The 19,205-nt window shown below is 38.2% G+C and overlaps 1 protein-coding gene across 2 annotated transcripts in view; it reads left to right on the top strand.

Moving 5' to 3' along the window:
• The window catches only part of GRM8 (glutamate metabotropic receptor 8), an 801,552-nt gene that overhangs the window by 533,396 nt on the left and 248,951 nt on the right, over window positions 1-19,205 (top strand). Inside the window, exon 8 of one of the 2 annotated variants that reach the window (XM_073009318.1) lies at window positions 4,683-6,459. The exons of the other annotated variant lie outside the window; for it this stretch is intronic. Within the exon in view, the coding sequence (XP_072865419.1) occupies window positions 4,683-4,696 (14 nt within the window). The 3' untranslated portion in view covers window positions 4,697-6,459. Of the gene's footprint in view, window positions 1-4,682; window positions 6,460-19,205 lie in introns of those variants that run through there. 2 annotated transcript variants of the gene reach the window in all.

Genomic DNA, 19,205 nt, shown 5'->3' with positions numbered 1-19,205 from the left:
TATTTAGTTCCATCAGGGTGCTATGCCTTTAATGTGTTGCAACTCTAGAGTCTATCATAGACCTAGAGTATAGGAGAAGTAAACAAATCTTTGATGAAGAAAAGAAAGTCTATTTAAATGAAGCATTGTTTAATGCTATACACCTCTTCCCCACATACATACCTTATGGTAAGATACAATTTGCTTAATGAACACCCTCATGCCATTATAGTAGTTATCTTGTTTCCAGCTGGCTTACAACTTGGACCCCTCTCTGAAATTCTGAAAGTCAGTGTAGAAACTTTAGCCATATTAAAACAACAACAACAATAAGAAAAAAAAATCTACACAATAATAGCTATAACCTTTTTGTAGAGCTGAAAGTTAATCTACCTTTGCTTCTCTGGTGAGCCATGGTAGGTTCCTGAGCAGGGGATCATTGTAATAACAACAGTGTTTTAGTATTTCTTTTTTCATTAGACATTAAAAAAAAAAAAAAAAAAAAAAGAGAGAGAGATAGGATTTTGCCATTTGCCCAGTCTAGTCTCGAACTCCTGGACTCAAGCAATCTGCCCACCTTTCCATCTCAAATTGCTAGGATTACAGGCATGAGCTGCCATGCCCAGCCAGGAATATTTATGTGGGACATATCTAAAAAGTAGATTGTCTTGAAGAGAGAGCAGCTATAAGGTGGTCAGGTAGGCATGAGGTAAAAAGGACTAGGACCCCAGTGAGCATTTTGTCTACCTTTGCAGTAGACATGGCAGATACCAGATGTATATTAAGAATATTGAATAATGGAGACCATTGGAAATAACATGTGAAGAATACACATAATGCTTTTTAAAACCAAACTTATAGTATCTTATATTATCTGTGGCTGTAACTACTCATGTTCACTTTTTCCTTTAGCATGAAGTATTAGTAAAGGCAAAACATTCTGCATTCCAAGAGTTGACCTACTGTAGTGATCATTTTATGTGCTAACGTGACCAGACCACAAGATGCCCATCATTCTCAGCATTTCTATGAGAGGGTTTTAGGATGAGATTTACCTTTAAATTGGTAGACTGAGTAAGGTAGATTGCTCTTCCTAATGTTATGGGCCTCATTCATGTGGTTGACAGCCTGAATAGGACAAAATGGCTGACCTTCTGCAAGGAAAGCTTTCTCCCAACTTTACTGACTTCAAACTGGGACATTAGCTTTTCTCTGCCTTATGATTTGAACTGAAAAATCAGCTCTTCCTGGAACTCAGACTTACTGACCTTTAAACAGGAACTAGACCATTAGCACTCCTGAGTCTCTAGCTGGCCAACTCACCTTGTAGACCTTGGGATTTGTCAGTCACTATAATAATGTGAGCCATTCCTTATATCAAAATAAATTTATTATAAGGAATTGGCTTATTGGTTCTGTTTCTCTGGAGACCCCTGATTAAAACACCTACACTATAGATTTTTAAAATCTACTAGGCAATTTCTCTCAGATTCACATGGATATTGAAACAAAGAGAAAAATTCAGATGTTACTTGCAAGCATAGTCTTCCTATTAAATAAATTTTCCATGACATTAAAATTAATATTAGCCATGGCGAGTATGTGTTCTTTCCTCTCTTAAAGTAATGGTACTTTTATCTAAAATTCATTTCATAGTGATATATTCAATGATTACTTGAGTCTTCTTTACTTACATTAATTAGGCTTTAACAAACCAGACAGCCCATAAAATAATAAGTAGCTTGAAATTAACATAGTGAAAATTCATTTAAAAACTCTTGGTTTCTTAATTTACTGCTGCTCTTGAATAAATACGCTCAGATATTTTTATTTTCCTTTAGTGTGAATCATTTCAACTTAAAGATTAGATGTTTAAATATTTTGAGACTCTCCAATGTTTTCCAACAGTGAACAATTTTAAAAGTTTCACATCTCTTAATGACTGTGAGTTCAAATAACACATTCATGATAATCTGTTAGTTTAATATACATACATGTTAACATATATATATTGAACTAACATTTTAACTAATTACATATTAGTTTCATATATATAATATATATATATATTTGTTTAGACCTGTGCAAAAATATATGTATGTACACACACACACATACACAGATAGGCTTGTCCACACATAGATCTGTGTATATTCTGTCTGTAATGATTTCAGGTAAACAAATATATTTAAGTGGAGATAAAATGTATGTTTAACTAGTGACTTACATAGCTACTCTTCAATGTATGGCAATCATAAAATCAACCTCAGCCACAGTGATATTGGTGATTATGATAATAAAACTTACATATGTAATGGGCTTAGCAAGTTTGTGCAGCAAGGAGATTGGCATGGTGGCCCATGGTATCCTGCAATGCTAGGATTATATTTGTAAGAATAGCAAGTCAGTTGTCCAGATGGTAATTATAGCAAAGTAAGAGCAGACTTCAACTCATAGTCTCAGGGCAACTGATCAGGGTTGCAAGAATATAGAAAACATATAATAAGAGGGTTGTAAATGTCCTGACAGCCTGACTTAGTCATTTTCTGGTAGTATAGGTAGACAGAAGAAGTTCAGTTCTTCCCGGGCCTGAGGAAGTGTTTGTGAATTTGCAGATAAGGACAGGGTCTGTGGTCATATGGTTAGTAGAGTGAACTGCTGATAGCCTTTGGTAAAAGCTAACGTAAGAAAGAGGTGCTTTGGTGGCCAGGTGTGGTGGTTCAAGCCTATAATCTCAACACGCTGGGGGGTCAAGGCCAGAGGATTGCTTGAGCCCAGCAGTTTGAGACCAGACTGGGCAACATAGCAAGATTGTCTCAACAAAAAAAATTTTAAAAAATAGCCGGGTAAGGCAGAGCACACTTGTAGTCCTAGATACTTGAAAGGTTGAGACAGGAGGGTCACTCAGGCCAGAAGTTTGAGGAGCTGTGATCATACCACTGCGCTTCGGCCTGAGTGACAAAAACGAGACCTTGTATAAAAAATGAAAAAGGTGGTTGGAGGTATTGTGCTCTGAGGTTTTGTTTCTGACCCATGTGTTAAAATGTCTTGACCTGGGACCTGGTTTAGATGAGGATTTCCATGGAAAACTGACTATTCCTTTGCAGATTCTTATTTATGAAACTCTCCTTGGCAGTCTTTTGTCTGGTTTGCATCTCAACTTTGACTTGTGCAACCCTATACCCAAAAATGAAAACAAACTCTTGATGCTTCAAACATATGTTTATTGTATCCTATGTATCTCTGTTTTAGTGAATTGCAGCACATCTACCTTCTGATCTGTCTGAAAGCCAAGGATTTAATTCCTCCTTTTCCTCATCCCTGCTAGTACTACTGACATAGTCCTATACTAATCTTCTTGCTTTAATTCCTTTTCTGCAAGGCATCTAGTCTAATATTCTTAAAACTAGATTATACCTGATTGAAACTCCTCAATGAATTCCCAATATACTTGGAAAAAATCAAACTTGTCTCTTACTGACATTGCCCTGATCAGACTCCCGCAGTGTCTCATTTTCCTCATTCCCACCTCTTCATTCCTCCAGCAACAATAACTTTCTTCTTGTGGCTTGAACATGCCAAGTCTTTTCCCAGCCTCAACCCTGTACGCTTGCTATTTTCTTGGTCTGGAATTCTCTTCCCCTTGTTTGCCACATGACTCCTTTTCATTCTTCAGGTCTTTATCACTCGGCATTCTGTGACAGATAACAGAAACCACTCCACTTTAATCAGAAGGGCACTTAACGTGATAAGTCAGTGCTTACCATTTTTTAGAAGGTCTTTGGAATAGCTCCTGATATGGAGCTATTTCAGACTCCAAGAACACCATCGCAGAACTGGCCCTCTACATCTGCCTCATTGGGAAGCTGGGGAGTTAGGAGACTCCCGTCCCAACTGCTGGCTTCAGGGTTGTACTACTGTAACCATGAGCAGGGGATCAGGAAGTAGGGTCAGAACTATTACCTTCAGGAACACATCTTATGTGCTTCTGACAATAAGGAGGCTGGACTTCTGTGCCAGTGAAGTAGACACCTTTTCTGCCACTGTGTCGTCCTTCTACAGCTTAGTTCTGAATCAGTGCTTCTCATGAGTATATCTGGTTGTCTGTGTCTAAATCCAGATCCCTAGCTGCGGAGGAGGATATGAAACATAGCTTTCAGCTTTCCAGTTTCTGGAGCACAAGAAGGTATGCAAAATGAGGTTGAAACAGATGATGGTCTGCCAGAAGGCCTCCCCTCATTCCACCTGTCCATCCCATGAAATCCTATTATATCATCCTCTTTATTCCCATAATAGCAGTTGTTATAATCTCTATCCTTTTTAATTTGTTTTTCATTTGTATACTGTCTGAGTCTTCCACTGCTGGACTGTAAGCTCCACAAGGCAGGGGGCTTTCCTTACTTATGCAGAACTTGGCATGTGCAAATGCTAGCACAAATGTGTTGCTGAATTGAGTTGAATAAATGAATAAATAGAGCCTACTTATTATTTCTTTATTCACTAAAGGACACTCATTGGTCTATGACAACATTCCCTTTTACTTGGGGTGAGTCTATAACTTGTTGCTCAAATAGGGACACTTTGGAGAGAGAAATGGGTAGCATAATTAGTAATTATATTAAGACAGAAGGCATGAAATGGGACTGTCTAAAGCAAACCAGGCATACGGTCATCAACTTATTACAATCTCTATTCTCTGACAGACTCATCTTCTTAGGTTGCCTCAGAGGGATCCAGATGTCTCTACCCTGGACAACTCTTTTTACTCCTTCATTTTTTCAGTCGTTACATAAGAATTTTAGTTACATGGACTATGACAACAGTTTCATACTTCTTGTGGGATTTCTAATACTAAAAAAAAATTCCCACAATATTTTACTATCTAGACTATTTGAACTTGATTCTAGATCTTGTAATAATAAAAATCAAAAGCAGGGTTCTAGTGTATGGTTTTCCAATGTCATTTTAAGTAGGTTACTCAGCAATCACTGGGAGAGTTCACTAGAAACAGATTTTTAAAAACATCTCTGTTGGAGCTACTGATTTCTTTAGGGGAGCTCAAGAATCCATTCCTTATAAAACTACCAGTGAGTATGGTGCATGGTTAGATTTAAGAACCATGAGATAAGAAGTGTCTGAGGCCCCTCCTATATTTGGTGCAAGGATTAATAAGTACCTTTAACATATATAATCATTGGCATTAACTATGGTAAATGCTATAAATGATTCAGCAGTGGAAATTGACAGGCTACTGTGCTCTGGCGTGCAGGATGTCTATGTGATGTGATGCATGTGTTTGCAATACAAGGCAGCCCACCCCCAACCTTCCGGGCCTGCAGCTGAGATCAACTGTGACTAACCTGATTCCAAAACTAGCTGACTCATTTCATTGCTTCCTGTTTCTCTTATTATACTTTGAAATGTTTTCAGTGAAGAGACTAGCACTCTGCCCAGTGTACTGTAAGTGCTTGGTAATTATTGGTTATATATATATACACATTTATTAAAAGAAGGAAGGAAGAAAAGGAGTGGAAGAGAAGGGGAGAGGGAGGAAAGGAAGGAGGGATCAAGTAATGAGGCAATATGGTAAATATAGTAGAGAAACAAATTTACTGTTCTTTATCAGGATGCAATTTTAGGAATTTAGGATTTAGGAACATAAACACAAAATATATTGGGAACAAGACAAAATTGTGTCCTCTGTTGTTTCAGATGACTTGTTAAAAACTGAAGTTTTATTGCACTGGTTTTTACACATCTGAGTGCTAAGGTAGCTGCTTGTTTGACTGAATGTAACTTAAAAATATATGTAATTGACATTGTTTATTTTTGTAAATGATGTAACAGGTTGATGTGAGAATGGGCTTGCTCAGGGTGAACTAATTTGGGACTGGAGTTTGAGAGGGCCTTTTATCACCCTCATCAAATTGTGTAATTTATTTCTTTCAAAATATTAAACTGTAAAATATAGATTATAACATTTATTTTAGGTTTGTGAGAATATGAGAATCAAGGGATCTAATGAATGAGAATCATTGTTTTGAGAATCAATGAGCTAAGGAATGAGAAAGTTCTAGGAAATATTTTAAAAAGAGATATTTTAAAGTGAGCTATAAAAAAGATTACTTGCCCTTTTCACTGAAACAGATTTTCTCAAAAATCATGAATAACTAGAATATGGAGGCATGCTGTATTCAAATCTGTTGCAGTCTTCAGCCTTATTTTCATTATATTGAGTTCTTGATTTCTTGATATATTTTAGGTCCAACATAGTTTCTTTCAGATACCAGTATCTGAAAGAGCTTTTTAATGAAATAGATTTTTAATATTCATTCATTGTCTAGATATTGTGAAATTGCTGTTGTTCTATACCAATCTTAGACGTAATACAACCTGCAGTTACTGATGTGAAATTGAATGGAGCAACTTCATTCTGTAAAGTTGAATCAGTGATTAAAATAACCCTATGAACCATCTGAACAGTGTGTGTGCGTTGGTTCTGGTTTTCTTCTATCTAATTGTAGTCCCAATATCAGTTAACATCTTCCATCTTTCTGTGCAGTTATGCTTACTTACTCTGAAAAGATGTTATAGTGACTGGAAAAAAATCAATTTATCCATCAATAGACCTATATCTCATATCTCCTAAAAATGCACTTTCCATCATTCTCTTTTGAGCCAATATTTATTATTGTCCCCAAAAATGTGCATTGCAACTGGAGAGATGCAGCCAGCTTAGGCAAGCATGCCTGTAGTGGGCTTAGGGCATTTCTGGGGCACTCTGTCTCTTTATCTGGAGCCTGGAAATGATTGTTTGACACACACCAAAGGGAGAACTTCATCAGACACTGAAACTGGTACCTTGGAGTCTGCAAAAATAATTCCCATTGCTCCAGGGTTGGAGAAAAGTAAAGATGCAGAAACATAAAAGTCAAAATCAAAATGTAATAGAAAAATGAAAGAGGAAATAGAAGAGGAAGAAGGTGATAAAAATAAATGTATGAACTGCTTTTTTATTTAGCAGTCTTATCAAAATCACAGGGGATTTTTTTGTCTGTCAGAGTCTCAAATCCTCAGGCATCTCATGAAATATCATGAATTTTCAATGTGCTTTAAATTTTACATTTTTGAAAGCAAGGGAATTTTCTTACATACCGCATCAGTCCAGCAGATACAAAGTAGCACAACAGAGCTCTTATAAGCTTATTTTTATCAAATTCACTTCTTATAAAAGCAGTACAGTTACAATTGAGGGAAATAATGGAAAATGGCTTTGCTGTGAATTTTGATGACTTTGTTGAATCTTTAAATCTAACCTCATTCCGTCTATCATTAGTCTTTTCCTTTCATGCCCTTTGATGGCAATCGTGTTTTACAGATGAGCCCATTAATTCACTGGGAGGTTAAGTGATTAGCTCTGCCTGGCAGTCAGGTGCAGGGTTAAGATTAGACAAAAGTCCCTCAGGGTCCAGTGATTGCTAAACTTTGAGGACAGTGACCCTCCTTATTATAAAACCAGACATTCAGAAATTATCTAACAGCTTCTTTTACCACATTCCAAAGAAAGTTTATTTACCTTTACAGAGAAAGAGCCTACAATGGTTCTAAAAACCAGGTTGCTAGAAAGACACTTTCTCCTCAGAAGCTAATATAATTTAGAGAGAATTTCTTGAGATAAATATAAATGTATTTCAATTTATGCAATGCCTACATAATTAACAAATAAGTAAGTATTTGTTTGGCTTGTTAATATTCCAGGCACCCCAACAAGCTCTATTGGGGTTACGAAGGTATGCAATTCATAGAACCAGCCCACATTGAGTCATTCATTGTTTCGTTGTTTCATTCATTCACTTATGACAGTTGTTAAATTAATGAAAGAGTAACTTCATTAGGAAAGGTTTCACGGTCTAAATTGTATCATATGGATAAAATATTAACAGACACAGAAGTGTGAGTCCTTCCAGGTATAGGAAATAACATGACAATCTCCCTCCTAAACAAATCTCTGTGGTAGAAAGACACAGGAACATTTATTGAGTAGCATATGCACTGATATGCCTAGGGCATTTTGTAATATGAGTACATGTGGAAAGTAATTTTAATGTAAGTTAAATATTTATAAAATACATATTTAAAAGATAAGCATCATTTTTCTTCAATTTTGTGATTCATCTAGTTTTCTGTAAATGGTAGAAAATAGAACAATTCTATTATATTCCAATCCTTCCTCCACAACCCTCTCAATAAAATTATAACAAAGAGCAAGCCACTACATAATTCGCCTTCCACTTACTATAGAAGAAAATCAACTCTTAAGATTAATTGTGAGGGTTTCAGTGGAGTATTGCCTAATTAAAGATGACCAGAGAAGTGGCAGCCTCAGAAACTCCTTTAATTTGACAGCCTGAATACTTAGCATGTTTAGGAGTAGTTCTCAGGGGTAGTTCCACAATCTATTCCATTTGTATAAACCTCCAGAACTTCACTCAGACAATAGGAGTGTGCCAAGGAATAACTTGCTTCCATGAACAACAAACATTTACTGCATTTGCTTGCATTGTTTCTCAGCTTTTTAGTAAATATTTTATTTCTGAAGTGAAAGAACTGTTTTATGGAAAAATTCCTTCAAGACGCAGATTTCCGTGAACTTGAGGTTCCAGCCATTGCAGCCTTGAGTATAATTTCCACCTGAAGGTTGGGAAAGAGCATTTTTGAAGAGATGTGAGCAACACTTAAGCACCCCTTCTATATTTTCAGCAAATTGTGTTTTTAAGGCTTCTTTGTTCTTCCCTTGTTAAGTCTTCAGATTAGTAACTGCTGATTAATGCCCCAAAGAGAAGGGATTACAGGAAGATAAGTATTGCATACTAATTTCCCTAAATTTGGGGATGGGGAGAAATACAGAAAGATGTGAGTAAATGCTATAAACATTTCAAAAGAAAAAAAAATGACTCACAATGGGGAGATGTGTTAATGTGTTGTTCAGGCAATAAAAGTGCTTTACTTTCCTTCTTTTATAGTGTATATTTAAGGCATACAACATGATACTTTGATGCATGTATATTACATATATATTTAGTGAAATATACTAAGGTCAAGCACATTAACATATCTATCATGTCACATAATTACCTTTTTAACTTTTCTATTTTTTGGTGGTAACAGCATCTAAAATCTGCTGTCTTAGCCAATTTCTAGTATATGATACAAAATTATTGACTGTAGTCCTCATGCTGTACATTAGCTCTTGAGACTTATTTATTTCAGTTGTTTATATAACTGCAACTTTGTACCCCTTGACATGCATTTCTCCATTCCACACCCCCTCCTTGTCCCTGATAACCACTGTTGTACTATCTTTTTCTATGGGTTTGACTTTTTTTTTTTTTTTAAATTCCACACATAAGTGAAAACATACAGTATTTGTCTTTCTGTGCCTGGCTTATTTCACTTAGCATAATGTCCTCCAGGTTTGTCCATTTTGTCACAAATTGCAGGCTTTTTTTTTTTTAAGACTGAACAATATTCTATTGTGTATATGTTATGCATTTTCTTTATCCATTTATCCCTTGAGGGACACGTAGGTTGCTTTCATATCTTGGCTATTGTGGATAGTGCTGCAACGAGCATCGGCTTGTGGATATTTCTACAAGGTGCTGATTTCACTTCCTCTTGGGTATATAACCAGAAGAGGGATTGCTGGGTCATATGGTTTCGCTTCCTCGGTGGGAAGCCCCCCATAGTTTTGAAGGCCTGTATTCAGTAAACTGTGTACAACAATCCCATCTCAGCCTCCTTTCCTTCAGCCTCTGTCTCTCTCTAATTTGGCATTTTTCTTCTCTGTCTGCTTCCTTCCCACATCTCTTATCCATTGCCAGTTCCGTTTAGCCTCAGCAAATAAATATGTTCAAGTTTCTTATTTCATAAAAGAAAATAAAAATAAATAAATAAAAATATAACCTTTAAACCTTCTATCTCTCTCTCAGTCATAGCTCCCTTAAAGAGAGGAGGCTTCCATGTGTTAACACTGCATCATTATCCTCAGCAAACTAACACAGGAACAGAAAATCAAAGACCGCATGTTCTCACTTGCAAGTGGGAATGATGAGAACAGATGGATACAGGGAGGGGAACAACACACAATGGGGCCTGTCAGGAGTGGGGGGCAGGGGAAGAGAAAGCATCAATATCAATAGCTAATACATGAGGGGCTTAATACCTAGGCGATGGGTTGATAGGTGCAGCAAACCACCATGGCACACGTTTACCTGTGTAACAAACCTGCACATCCTACTTATGTATCCCAGACTTAAAATAAAACACATTTTTTAAAGGAGTTTTTGTTTCTTAAATTTTGCATCCAATTGAGTGCATCACTCACTTCATCCTACTCCTGGCCCTGTGTATCCACTTGTGAATTTCATAGGTAACTCAAGCTATTTGTCTTCTACCTTCAATCACGCCTTCTTTCACACTGTTACTCCCTGTTTCTGTGAATGTCATCACATTTTACCTGGTTGTAAAAGCCAGAAAGCTGGCTTGCCTTCACCCTTTTTTTCATCCCTGTCTCGCCAACCTTATAATCAATGATCATATATTGCCTCTTATGGCTCGCTCTTTAATATCTTTCTTCAGAAACACTGTCTCTACTTAAGACCCTCCTCATTTCTTTCCTGAATTGCCAAGAATTGTCCTGTAACTATTCTTTTGTGCTAATGTATCCCCCCCATCCTTCTCTGTTATTTACATAATTGTGGCCAGAGAAATTTTTCTAAAATGCAAATCTGATCATACATCCTTGACTACTTAAAGTCTTTCAATACCTTTTTATTGGCTTCACATAAAATCCAAAATCCTTAGCAAGCCATATAAAAAACTTAATCATCTGGACCTACTAAGTCCTTCATTTTTATCTCTTGTCACTGACCAATTAAGACCTTTGTTGAAATTACCTTCCTTTGCAGGAAGGTAAATAGGTTATTTCTCACAGCATTAGACCTTCTAATATGCTATTTCTTCTGCCTGAAATTCTCTTCCTTTAAAACTCAATTCATAGGGCACATTATCCAGGAATTCTTCTTGATGTTTACAGTTTCAGCTAGGCATTCATTCCATCTACTTCCTGTCATTTGGTACTTCCATTTCATAGCTGATACTGTTTCCTGGTTAGCCTGGTCTCAATGCTATGAGTTATTTGGGAACAGGGACCATATCTTTTAATCCTGTGTCTCTAGTACATTATATAGTTCTTGGAAGGAAGGAAGTATTTCCAAATGACAGAAGATATCAGTACAGAATATTATTCTTTTCTCATTTTCATAATAATAACAGAATTCCCTTTAAAAATGTTTTAATATATTCCTAATTTAGTATTTTGATGGATCAAGATTTGGCTATCTGCCTAGAAGTAGTTTTTCTTGAATATAGTCATCTCAGTCCCTCCCCTCACTATCCCTCCTCTGTTAGAAAAGCCACCCCATCCATGCAATCCTAGTACAAACTGAGATGCTTAAAAATCACAATATTTTATTCAGAGGATATCTATGAAGCAAGATTGGGGATACAGGGAAGGAGTAGTTTAACAACTGACGGGACCGCACACATTCTGTTTCTCCATTCTTAAGCTCAAAAACCCAGATACATGTTAGAATCAAGGCACGAGACAATTGTTGTTGGCCACATTAAATGCCTCTGACTGGACGTGGAGCTGGACAAGAATTGCATGGACATCTAGTCCAGACAAGGAGCCTCAAGAGACAAATATATCTAACTGACCTAGACTAATATAATTTAATAGCAAATGCATGAAAGCATCATTAAATATAACTAGTTTTGCCCAAGCAGAACCCAGAGGAGAAATGTAGATCTAAAATAAGACTTAGTATATTTCAACACTCAAGAGCTTTCTTGATCACTTTAAGGCATGCTAACAATTTTCCATACATATAACAGTTATGAGGCAATTAATGAAATACTTTGCAAATCAATTGCAAAAAAGAGAAGAAAAAAATTGAGTAAGTAACAGCTGAAGTAAAAAATGAAACTGCTATAAATATAGATAATAGCTTCCATTAAAAGTGTCTTCCAACATTGGAAAGTTTAATCACAGTTACACTCAAATCATTGGTTACACTCTATTTCACAGCTATCCAGCTTGGAGAAATCTATGCACTATTAAACATGATAGGTTCAATGTTTTTTATAATATCTGGTCAGCAGTGGAAAATTTTGTTAGCTAATTTCATTAACAAGTTTCAGTTTCATTTAATTCTAACAATAATAATTAAAAAGCAAGTACTATTTTTTAGATGGTGCATGTCTAATCTGTAGAGGGGGAGGAATTTTTCTAAACATAGAGGAATTGAGACAAAATCACATAGGGAAACATAAATAGACCTAAATATTTACATTTAGTTAATAAATATAACTATATATAGTTGGTTTTCTTATAAATAAATAAGAAAAACATAGTTGAGAGAAATATTTGCTTCAAATGTAAGAGAAACATTTAATATATTGAATATTTACAATGGTCATACAAATTTCTAATGACCTACCTTAAAAAATCTTAAAAATAACAATTTGCAAAGGGCATATTCCAACAATTTATGAGAGAAACTACATTTGACTGATACATTTATGAAAATGATTAAGACTTAGATGTAATAAATGAAACATAACTTGAGACATATTTTTCATCTTTTGAAATAGAAAATACTTTCAGAAGAAATATTTTGGATTGATAAGAAGGCACAGAGATCAGACTACTATTTTATATGCCTGGCAAAAGATTAAACAAACTATAAAATAAAGAAAACTGTCTAGAAAATAATTTGGCAAAATATTTTCTTCTTGCTCTTTGGTTCAGAAACACTACTTCCAAGAATTTTACCCTAAGAAGTAATGTAAAATTTTTAGAAAAAGTATTTGTGCCTAGTTTAAAAGCTTTTTATGTTAGAAAACAAAGGATATATAAATGTCAATAGAATGGAATATAATACAGGCATTAATGTTGATGCTTATAATAATTTAACAAAATGAGACCATGCTTATAAACATAAAATGCAAAGCACCTACATGGTGTGATGTATTGTAGTTATACACACCAAAACACTGAAAGAAGAATGCTAATTCATTACAATGATTATCTGTGGTTGCCAGTCTTATTGTTAATTATTATTGTTTTATCGTATTTTTAAAATGTACTTTTGATTTTTCAAATGGAGCATTTATTATTTTCATAATCAGAAAAAAGACATTTCTGATAAAAGAAATTTGGTTGGAAATGAATCACAAAGGAATAATAATGTTACTATAACACTGCCTATTATCCTCTAACCTCAAATAAATTAGTAGATTCTTTGTATCCATGTTGACAATTTGGTTTCCAGTCTTGCCATTTGTTATTTCAGTGAATGACTGCTGTAGTCTTTAGAGAAGGTGATATATCCAATTAATCTTAGTGAAGTTTGAGGCGATTAGTATGTTATTCACTCTTCCAGCCAACTTTTTCCTATTGAGGATTTGGAGAGTTAGGTGGGGAGAAGGTAACACCATTCTTATTGCTAAAATAATTTAATAAGGATAGTTAAATAAACAAAGCATTAGGCTGTGAAGAGAAATTGCCCATAAAATATAACCTACTAATTTTCTGATCCTGTTTCTGTTTTACAGGATTGATATTTGGAAGGCGATTATTTTATTCTTTCAGGATTTGACCTTTGATAGGAATGAACTCCCTAAGGAATAGTTTGGTTAAACTAAACCTTAACTGAATTCAAAGTTAGTAAGGAACTCGTCCTCAACAGGGAAGAGAAAAAATTGCAGGGTTTTATTTTTTTTTCCAATCAGAACAGAGTATAACTACATTCTACAGTTAAGAGAAGTAATATTAGATATAGCCTTTGGGATTCTGATGTATTCTTAGTTTACTGCTTAGTGCCGTAGTATTTTTCCATTATGTGCTGCTGCGGGAATTCAATCTTCCCAGGATGGCATATTGAACACACCCTCCATGTGGAGAGTAATGCCTTGTCCTGAAGATAGTCCCCTCCATTCTCAACATTTTTAACACACATCACCTAATGTTGACATCAAGGACATGGAGAGGGCCTTAGTCATCACTGTCCTTGGTGGGGGATACTTAGAGGGCTTTGTGACTCAACCTCAGGCATTTCCTCATCGTTCTTTGTTACTCTCTTTCTATAACAAGTCAGCATATCTACTATTGTTCTAGAGTTTGACCCAATTATAGTAGAATTTCAAAGACTGTGGTGTCAAAATTAAAGTTCTGGTACTCAAGACTGTGTTTATAACTTTAGTGATACACATAGAAACTGTTGGATGCAGAAAATTTGTTAGCCCACTCACTTCTGTGTCAAGGTCTTTATTATAGGAAAAGCTTGATTCCCATTGTGAATAGGCAACATTGTCTTTTCTATTCCTGGCTTTCCCCTCCGATTCTCTTTCTTTTCAGCCTGTTTCCCTCTCCTTCAGAATTCCAAAGCTCTGATCTTCCCTCCATCCTACCCTAAACTTGCCATTGAGAAAGAACTCCATACAGTCCTTCACACTAAGACCTAAATGTAAATTTATAATGATGTTTCTGTCATTCTTAGTGTCATTTGCATTTAAAAGGGCCCGAAGATCTAGGTGGTCTACCAGGATTAAATTCTGACTGAGTAGAATTCCTTGAGTTAGCAGATCCGTCAGGTGTATTTTAGGGGTTGGTGTCTCTTCTACCCAGCCATCTGTGTTTGTAATTAAAGGCAGCGCTGAAATTGATCTGCTCCACTCTGCCCTCCTGCTTGCATGCTTACTTTCGTCCTTGCGGGGCCCCAGTCTTATGCCTTCAGGTGGGCCCAAACAGACTCTCACTTCTCCAATATTGTCTTAACTCATCACTAAAGTGTTGGTTCTTCTGGCCAGCTCTAATGATAACAGCAACGGCCTGTCTGGAGAGGTCGTTGCCATGACACTGGCTGCAGTAGGGGAGGTGTGGCCAGGGCTGCACCCTCTCAGGAACAGATGGAAGCCCTGGCCCCCTTCCAAGTTGGAGGGGCAGGAACCTCACTCCCCCAGGCACCACTGCAGCGACCTAGCTCTGGCTGCGGACTCAGGCAGCTCTGCACTCTAGGGGGCCTGGGAAGCCCCTTTGCTCCTGCAGACTCAGAAGTGCCTACTTCCTTTGCCTGGCCTCTCCCCGCTCCTGGTGCCTTCTCTGATTTCAGAGCAAAGTTAATGCCGAGCCCAGGCGCTGTCACAACCTGGCCAGGTGCATGCACACTTGGGGCAACACCGACACAGCAGCCCCTTGCTGTCTCAGCCCCCTCTGGACTTTGGGCACTGATGAGCATGAGAGGGAAGCCAAGAGGGGGCTAAGGGTCGCTCAGTGTTGGCTTGCAGGCAGCCCTCGGCATGAATATCCTGGACTCCGTGGACACTGTAAATGGCAGGTTAATGGCAACAGGAGGCAGACAGGCTACTGGGTGGAAAGCGGCAAGTCCCTGGTGAAACCCCACCTTCAGGCCAATTCTGCAGATAGGAGTAAGAACTTGCCGTGCTTTTTCCGGGCCCACCCATGACTGCCCATGGACCAGTCAGCATTGACTACCTCCCCTCTGACGCCCATAGAAACCCTGGATTCAAGCCAGACTCAGGCAAATGATAGGCTGACCATCATTTGGTCAGAGAAGAGCTACCCATTATGGGTCTCCTCTTTGCTGAGAGCTGAGCCAATACTGGGATGCCCTGCCTATAGAGAAAAGCTACCACTGCAGGTCTCCTCTGAGTTGTTCAGTAAAGCACCTCTTTGCCTTGCTCACCCTCCACTTGTCTGCATACCTCATTCTTCCTGGATGTATGACAAGAACGTGGGGCCCACCAAATGGTGGGGCTGAAAGAGTTGTAACACACACAGGGCCGAAACACACTCCTTGCTCACCATGTTGTGATCTACTAGAAGCACAGAAGAGCTGCAGCCCTTTGGGTAGCCCAGACCAAGGAACTCCCTGAGCCAAGGCCGAGACATGCTCTTGGGACTCTGCAGTTTCTGGTGTCTTCAAGCTTCCGGGCACCACTGTGTTCCCAGTGCCAGCCGTAGAAGCTGCCTGTGGTATGCCTGGTTCAGCTATAGCCTTGCACGGAGCTGGCACCCATACAGGTGCATGGAGCTGCCCAGCCCACCACAGCCAGCGTGCCTGGCTGTGCACAGTTGCTGGATCCCACGCTTGCTTGCTCACATACCCCTCGCCTCTGCGCCTGGCTTGCCCTTGGCATGCGTGGGATCCAGGCCAGTGGTGCGAGCTGAGCGCAGCCTGCCAGGTCGAGTGGGCATAATGAACCCAGCGGGCCCGAGCAAAACTCAGGCAAAGGCGCCATCAGCCACAGAGGTTTCCAGCCAGAAAAGCAACACTCCAAGGATCCTGTGACACTAGTAGCAGTAGGAATAAAATCAGAAGCAATTCCCAGCTCCAACACAAGAAGTTTATCCCTAGAAACCTTAGTTTGCTTTGACTACTTTATTTACACACAGTTTATCTTTTATATCTTCCTCTGGCCAAAACTTCCTCATAATCTGCTCTGTAGAGAATCTCCCACTTTATAGCTTAAACACAGGGAAACAGACCCTCCCTGCCAGCATGTATTTATTCAATCCAACTACTGTAATAGAAACATATAGCCTCTCCGAGTCCAGTAGCATAAGAACAATTTTACCCATGATCACGTAGAAGCTTCTGCTTATATATTTGTTATATGCATAAACTGTGTATGTATATACAAACATAATTAAAATAGCTATTGGGTCGTTATTGCAAGTGAAAATGCAATCTACAATTGTTGATGAGATAAACTGACAGAGTGGATCTACTTCTGCCCAGTCCCTCTCATTCTGCAAATCTCTTTTGGAAAATCCTTTCCAGCCACCCCTTAGATCCCAACCTTCTTACGCTTGACACACATACGCTCTACTGGCGGTCTTCAGTTATCTAGTGAATGATTTGTTTGAGGTCAGCACTATGACATTATCATTCAGTTGAGAAATTGAGGCTACTCAGCTTTCATTATTTTAGCCATAACTGCATTTTCTTCTATTAGCCATGTAAAATAGACCCAGTGCTAAACATTTTAAGCATATTATCTTGCTCAGCCTTCACAATAACTTATTATCGTTGGCATAATTCCTCTTTTACAGATGAGGATACCAGGCTAAGAATGGCTGTTGCCTGTCCCAGGTTGCCATTGTGCAGCAGGGCTCAAGACGAATTTCACAGAATCATTTGGTTAAGGAACAGGCTTTACTGGGGGAGATTTATAGGCTGGAGTCAGCAAGAGAGGCACACATTCCTAGAGCCTCTTGGCCTCCCACAGAGAGGTAAGCCAGGACCAGTCCCTTGCTGGATACATAGTGGGTTTATATTACATTAAAGCAACATTGCCTGTGATTGGTCTCTGTTCTTATAGAGCAAGGAGAAGAGACTCTGCAGGCAGGCTATTTGTATAACAGGTAACATTGTCAGCTGTTTACCAGAGTTTTCTGAGGAAGCCAGCTGCTCAAAACCTGGGAACCTTGGAACCAGGGGAAAGATGCAATTGCTCCTTTGGGGGTGAATAAAGCACTGTAACACCATCAAAAAACGTAGGAGCATTTTTTGTAGGGGAAAACTGAGAGCTCTCATTGTGAGTTATTTTATTGTCCAGGGGACTGAGAGAAAACATTCCCAGCCACTTTTTGAAAAGTCTGCATTACATGCCATAGACACTGTGTGTGTGTGTGTGTGTGTGTGTGTGTGTGTGTATGTGTGTGTGTGTATCAGAGAAAAAGAGAAAGAGAGAAAATAGGGAAAGGAGGGAAGAATTTAAACCAAGATCTCCATGACTCCAAAGCTGGTATGTTACCTATTTCCTATAATACTTGCCAAACTTCTGGTATTTTTTGCCTTCTATCTGAAACTTCTAAAGTCACTCTCATTGCCGCCTAGCTCAGCTCTACTCCACCCCAAGACAACTATACTTCTGTTCACTCCTTTTATAAACTACTGGGAATATTTATTCTGAGTGAAGCTACGTCTCTAAATCCTGGAGACCTCTTTTACCTTTCCTTAATTATACTTAGGGCTCTATTCATCACTTACCTCCCTTGAAGAATTTCTGTAGTCAAGAGTATTGCTGTCTCACTCAGCTGCATAAATAGGGCTGCAGAGGACTCAGAGTGCTTTTTTGCATAGAGATTCTTGGTCCTCTAATTTCCTGAAAAATATGAATGCATGTTTCCAATATTTACTTTGCCCTTCTATGACATTTTTTGAATTCTCATCCCTCCTGCATTTAATTAACAACTCCTTCTCTATGTTTCATAATACCCTGAACATATATATATATATGAGAGAACTTGGCACAAAGGTTTTATTCACATGTGTCTCCTCCTATTGGATATGAGAATTTTAAGGGCATTCAGAGAGTGAAAAACAAAGGCACAGAATGTGACAGGATATTTGCAATACGCATAATGATTGAAATGCTTGTATATAGTCTAGAATGGCTATTTTTTAAAAAAGCCTACAAATCAGTGAGTATAAAAAATACAACCCGGCCGGGCGCGGTGGCTCAAGCCTGTAATCCTAGCACTTTGGGAGGCCGAGACGGGTGGATCACGAGGTCAGGAGATCGAGACCATCCTGGCTAACATGGTGAAACCCCGTCTCTACTAAAAAATACAAAAAACTAGCCGGGCGCGGTGGCAGGCGCCTGTAGTCCCAGCTACTCGGGAGGCTGAGGCAGGAGAATGGCGTGAACCCGGGAGGCGGAGCTTGCAGTGAGCTGAGATCCGGCCACTGCACTCCAGCCTGGGCGACAGAGCGAGACTCCGTCTCAAAAAAAAAAAACAAAAAAACAAAAAAACAAAAAAAACAAAAAATACAACCCAATAGAAAAAAATGAGCATGTGATATGAACATGGACTTACTTCACCAATACAAAGAAGAAAAGTTAAAATGGTCCTAATAATCTAGGAAATGCAAGTTAGGTCCATGAATATGGAAATGCAAATCTAGGTCCATTAATAATCTAGGAAATGCAAGTTAAAGATAAGATAGCAATATCTGTCTATAAGAATGACTAAATTTAAAGGAAACAGAATATCAGGTCTTGGCAAGAGTCTGAAGCTGTAGGATTCTTGCACACTGTTGTGAGGCATGTAGGGTCCTAACCACTCTGTAAAACAG

Source organism: Chlorocebus sabaeus, chromosome 21 (genome assembly GCF_047675955.1).
Source record: "Chlorocebus sabaeus isolate Y175 chromosome 21, mChlSab1.0.hap1, whole genome shotgun sequence".
NCBI lineage: Eukaryota > Metazoa > Chordata > Mammalia > Primates > Cercopithecidae > Chlorocebus > Chlorocebus sabaeus.
The sequence above is the reverse complement of the archived record's forward strand: the minus strand, read 5'-3'. Positions and strand labels throughout refer to the sequence as shown.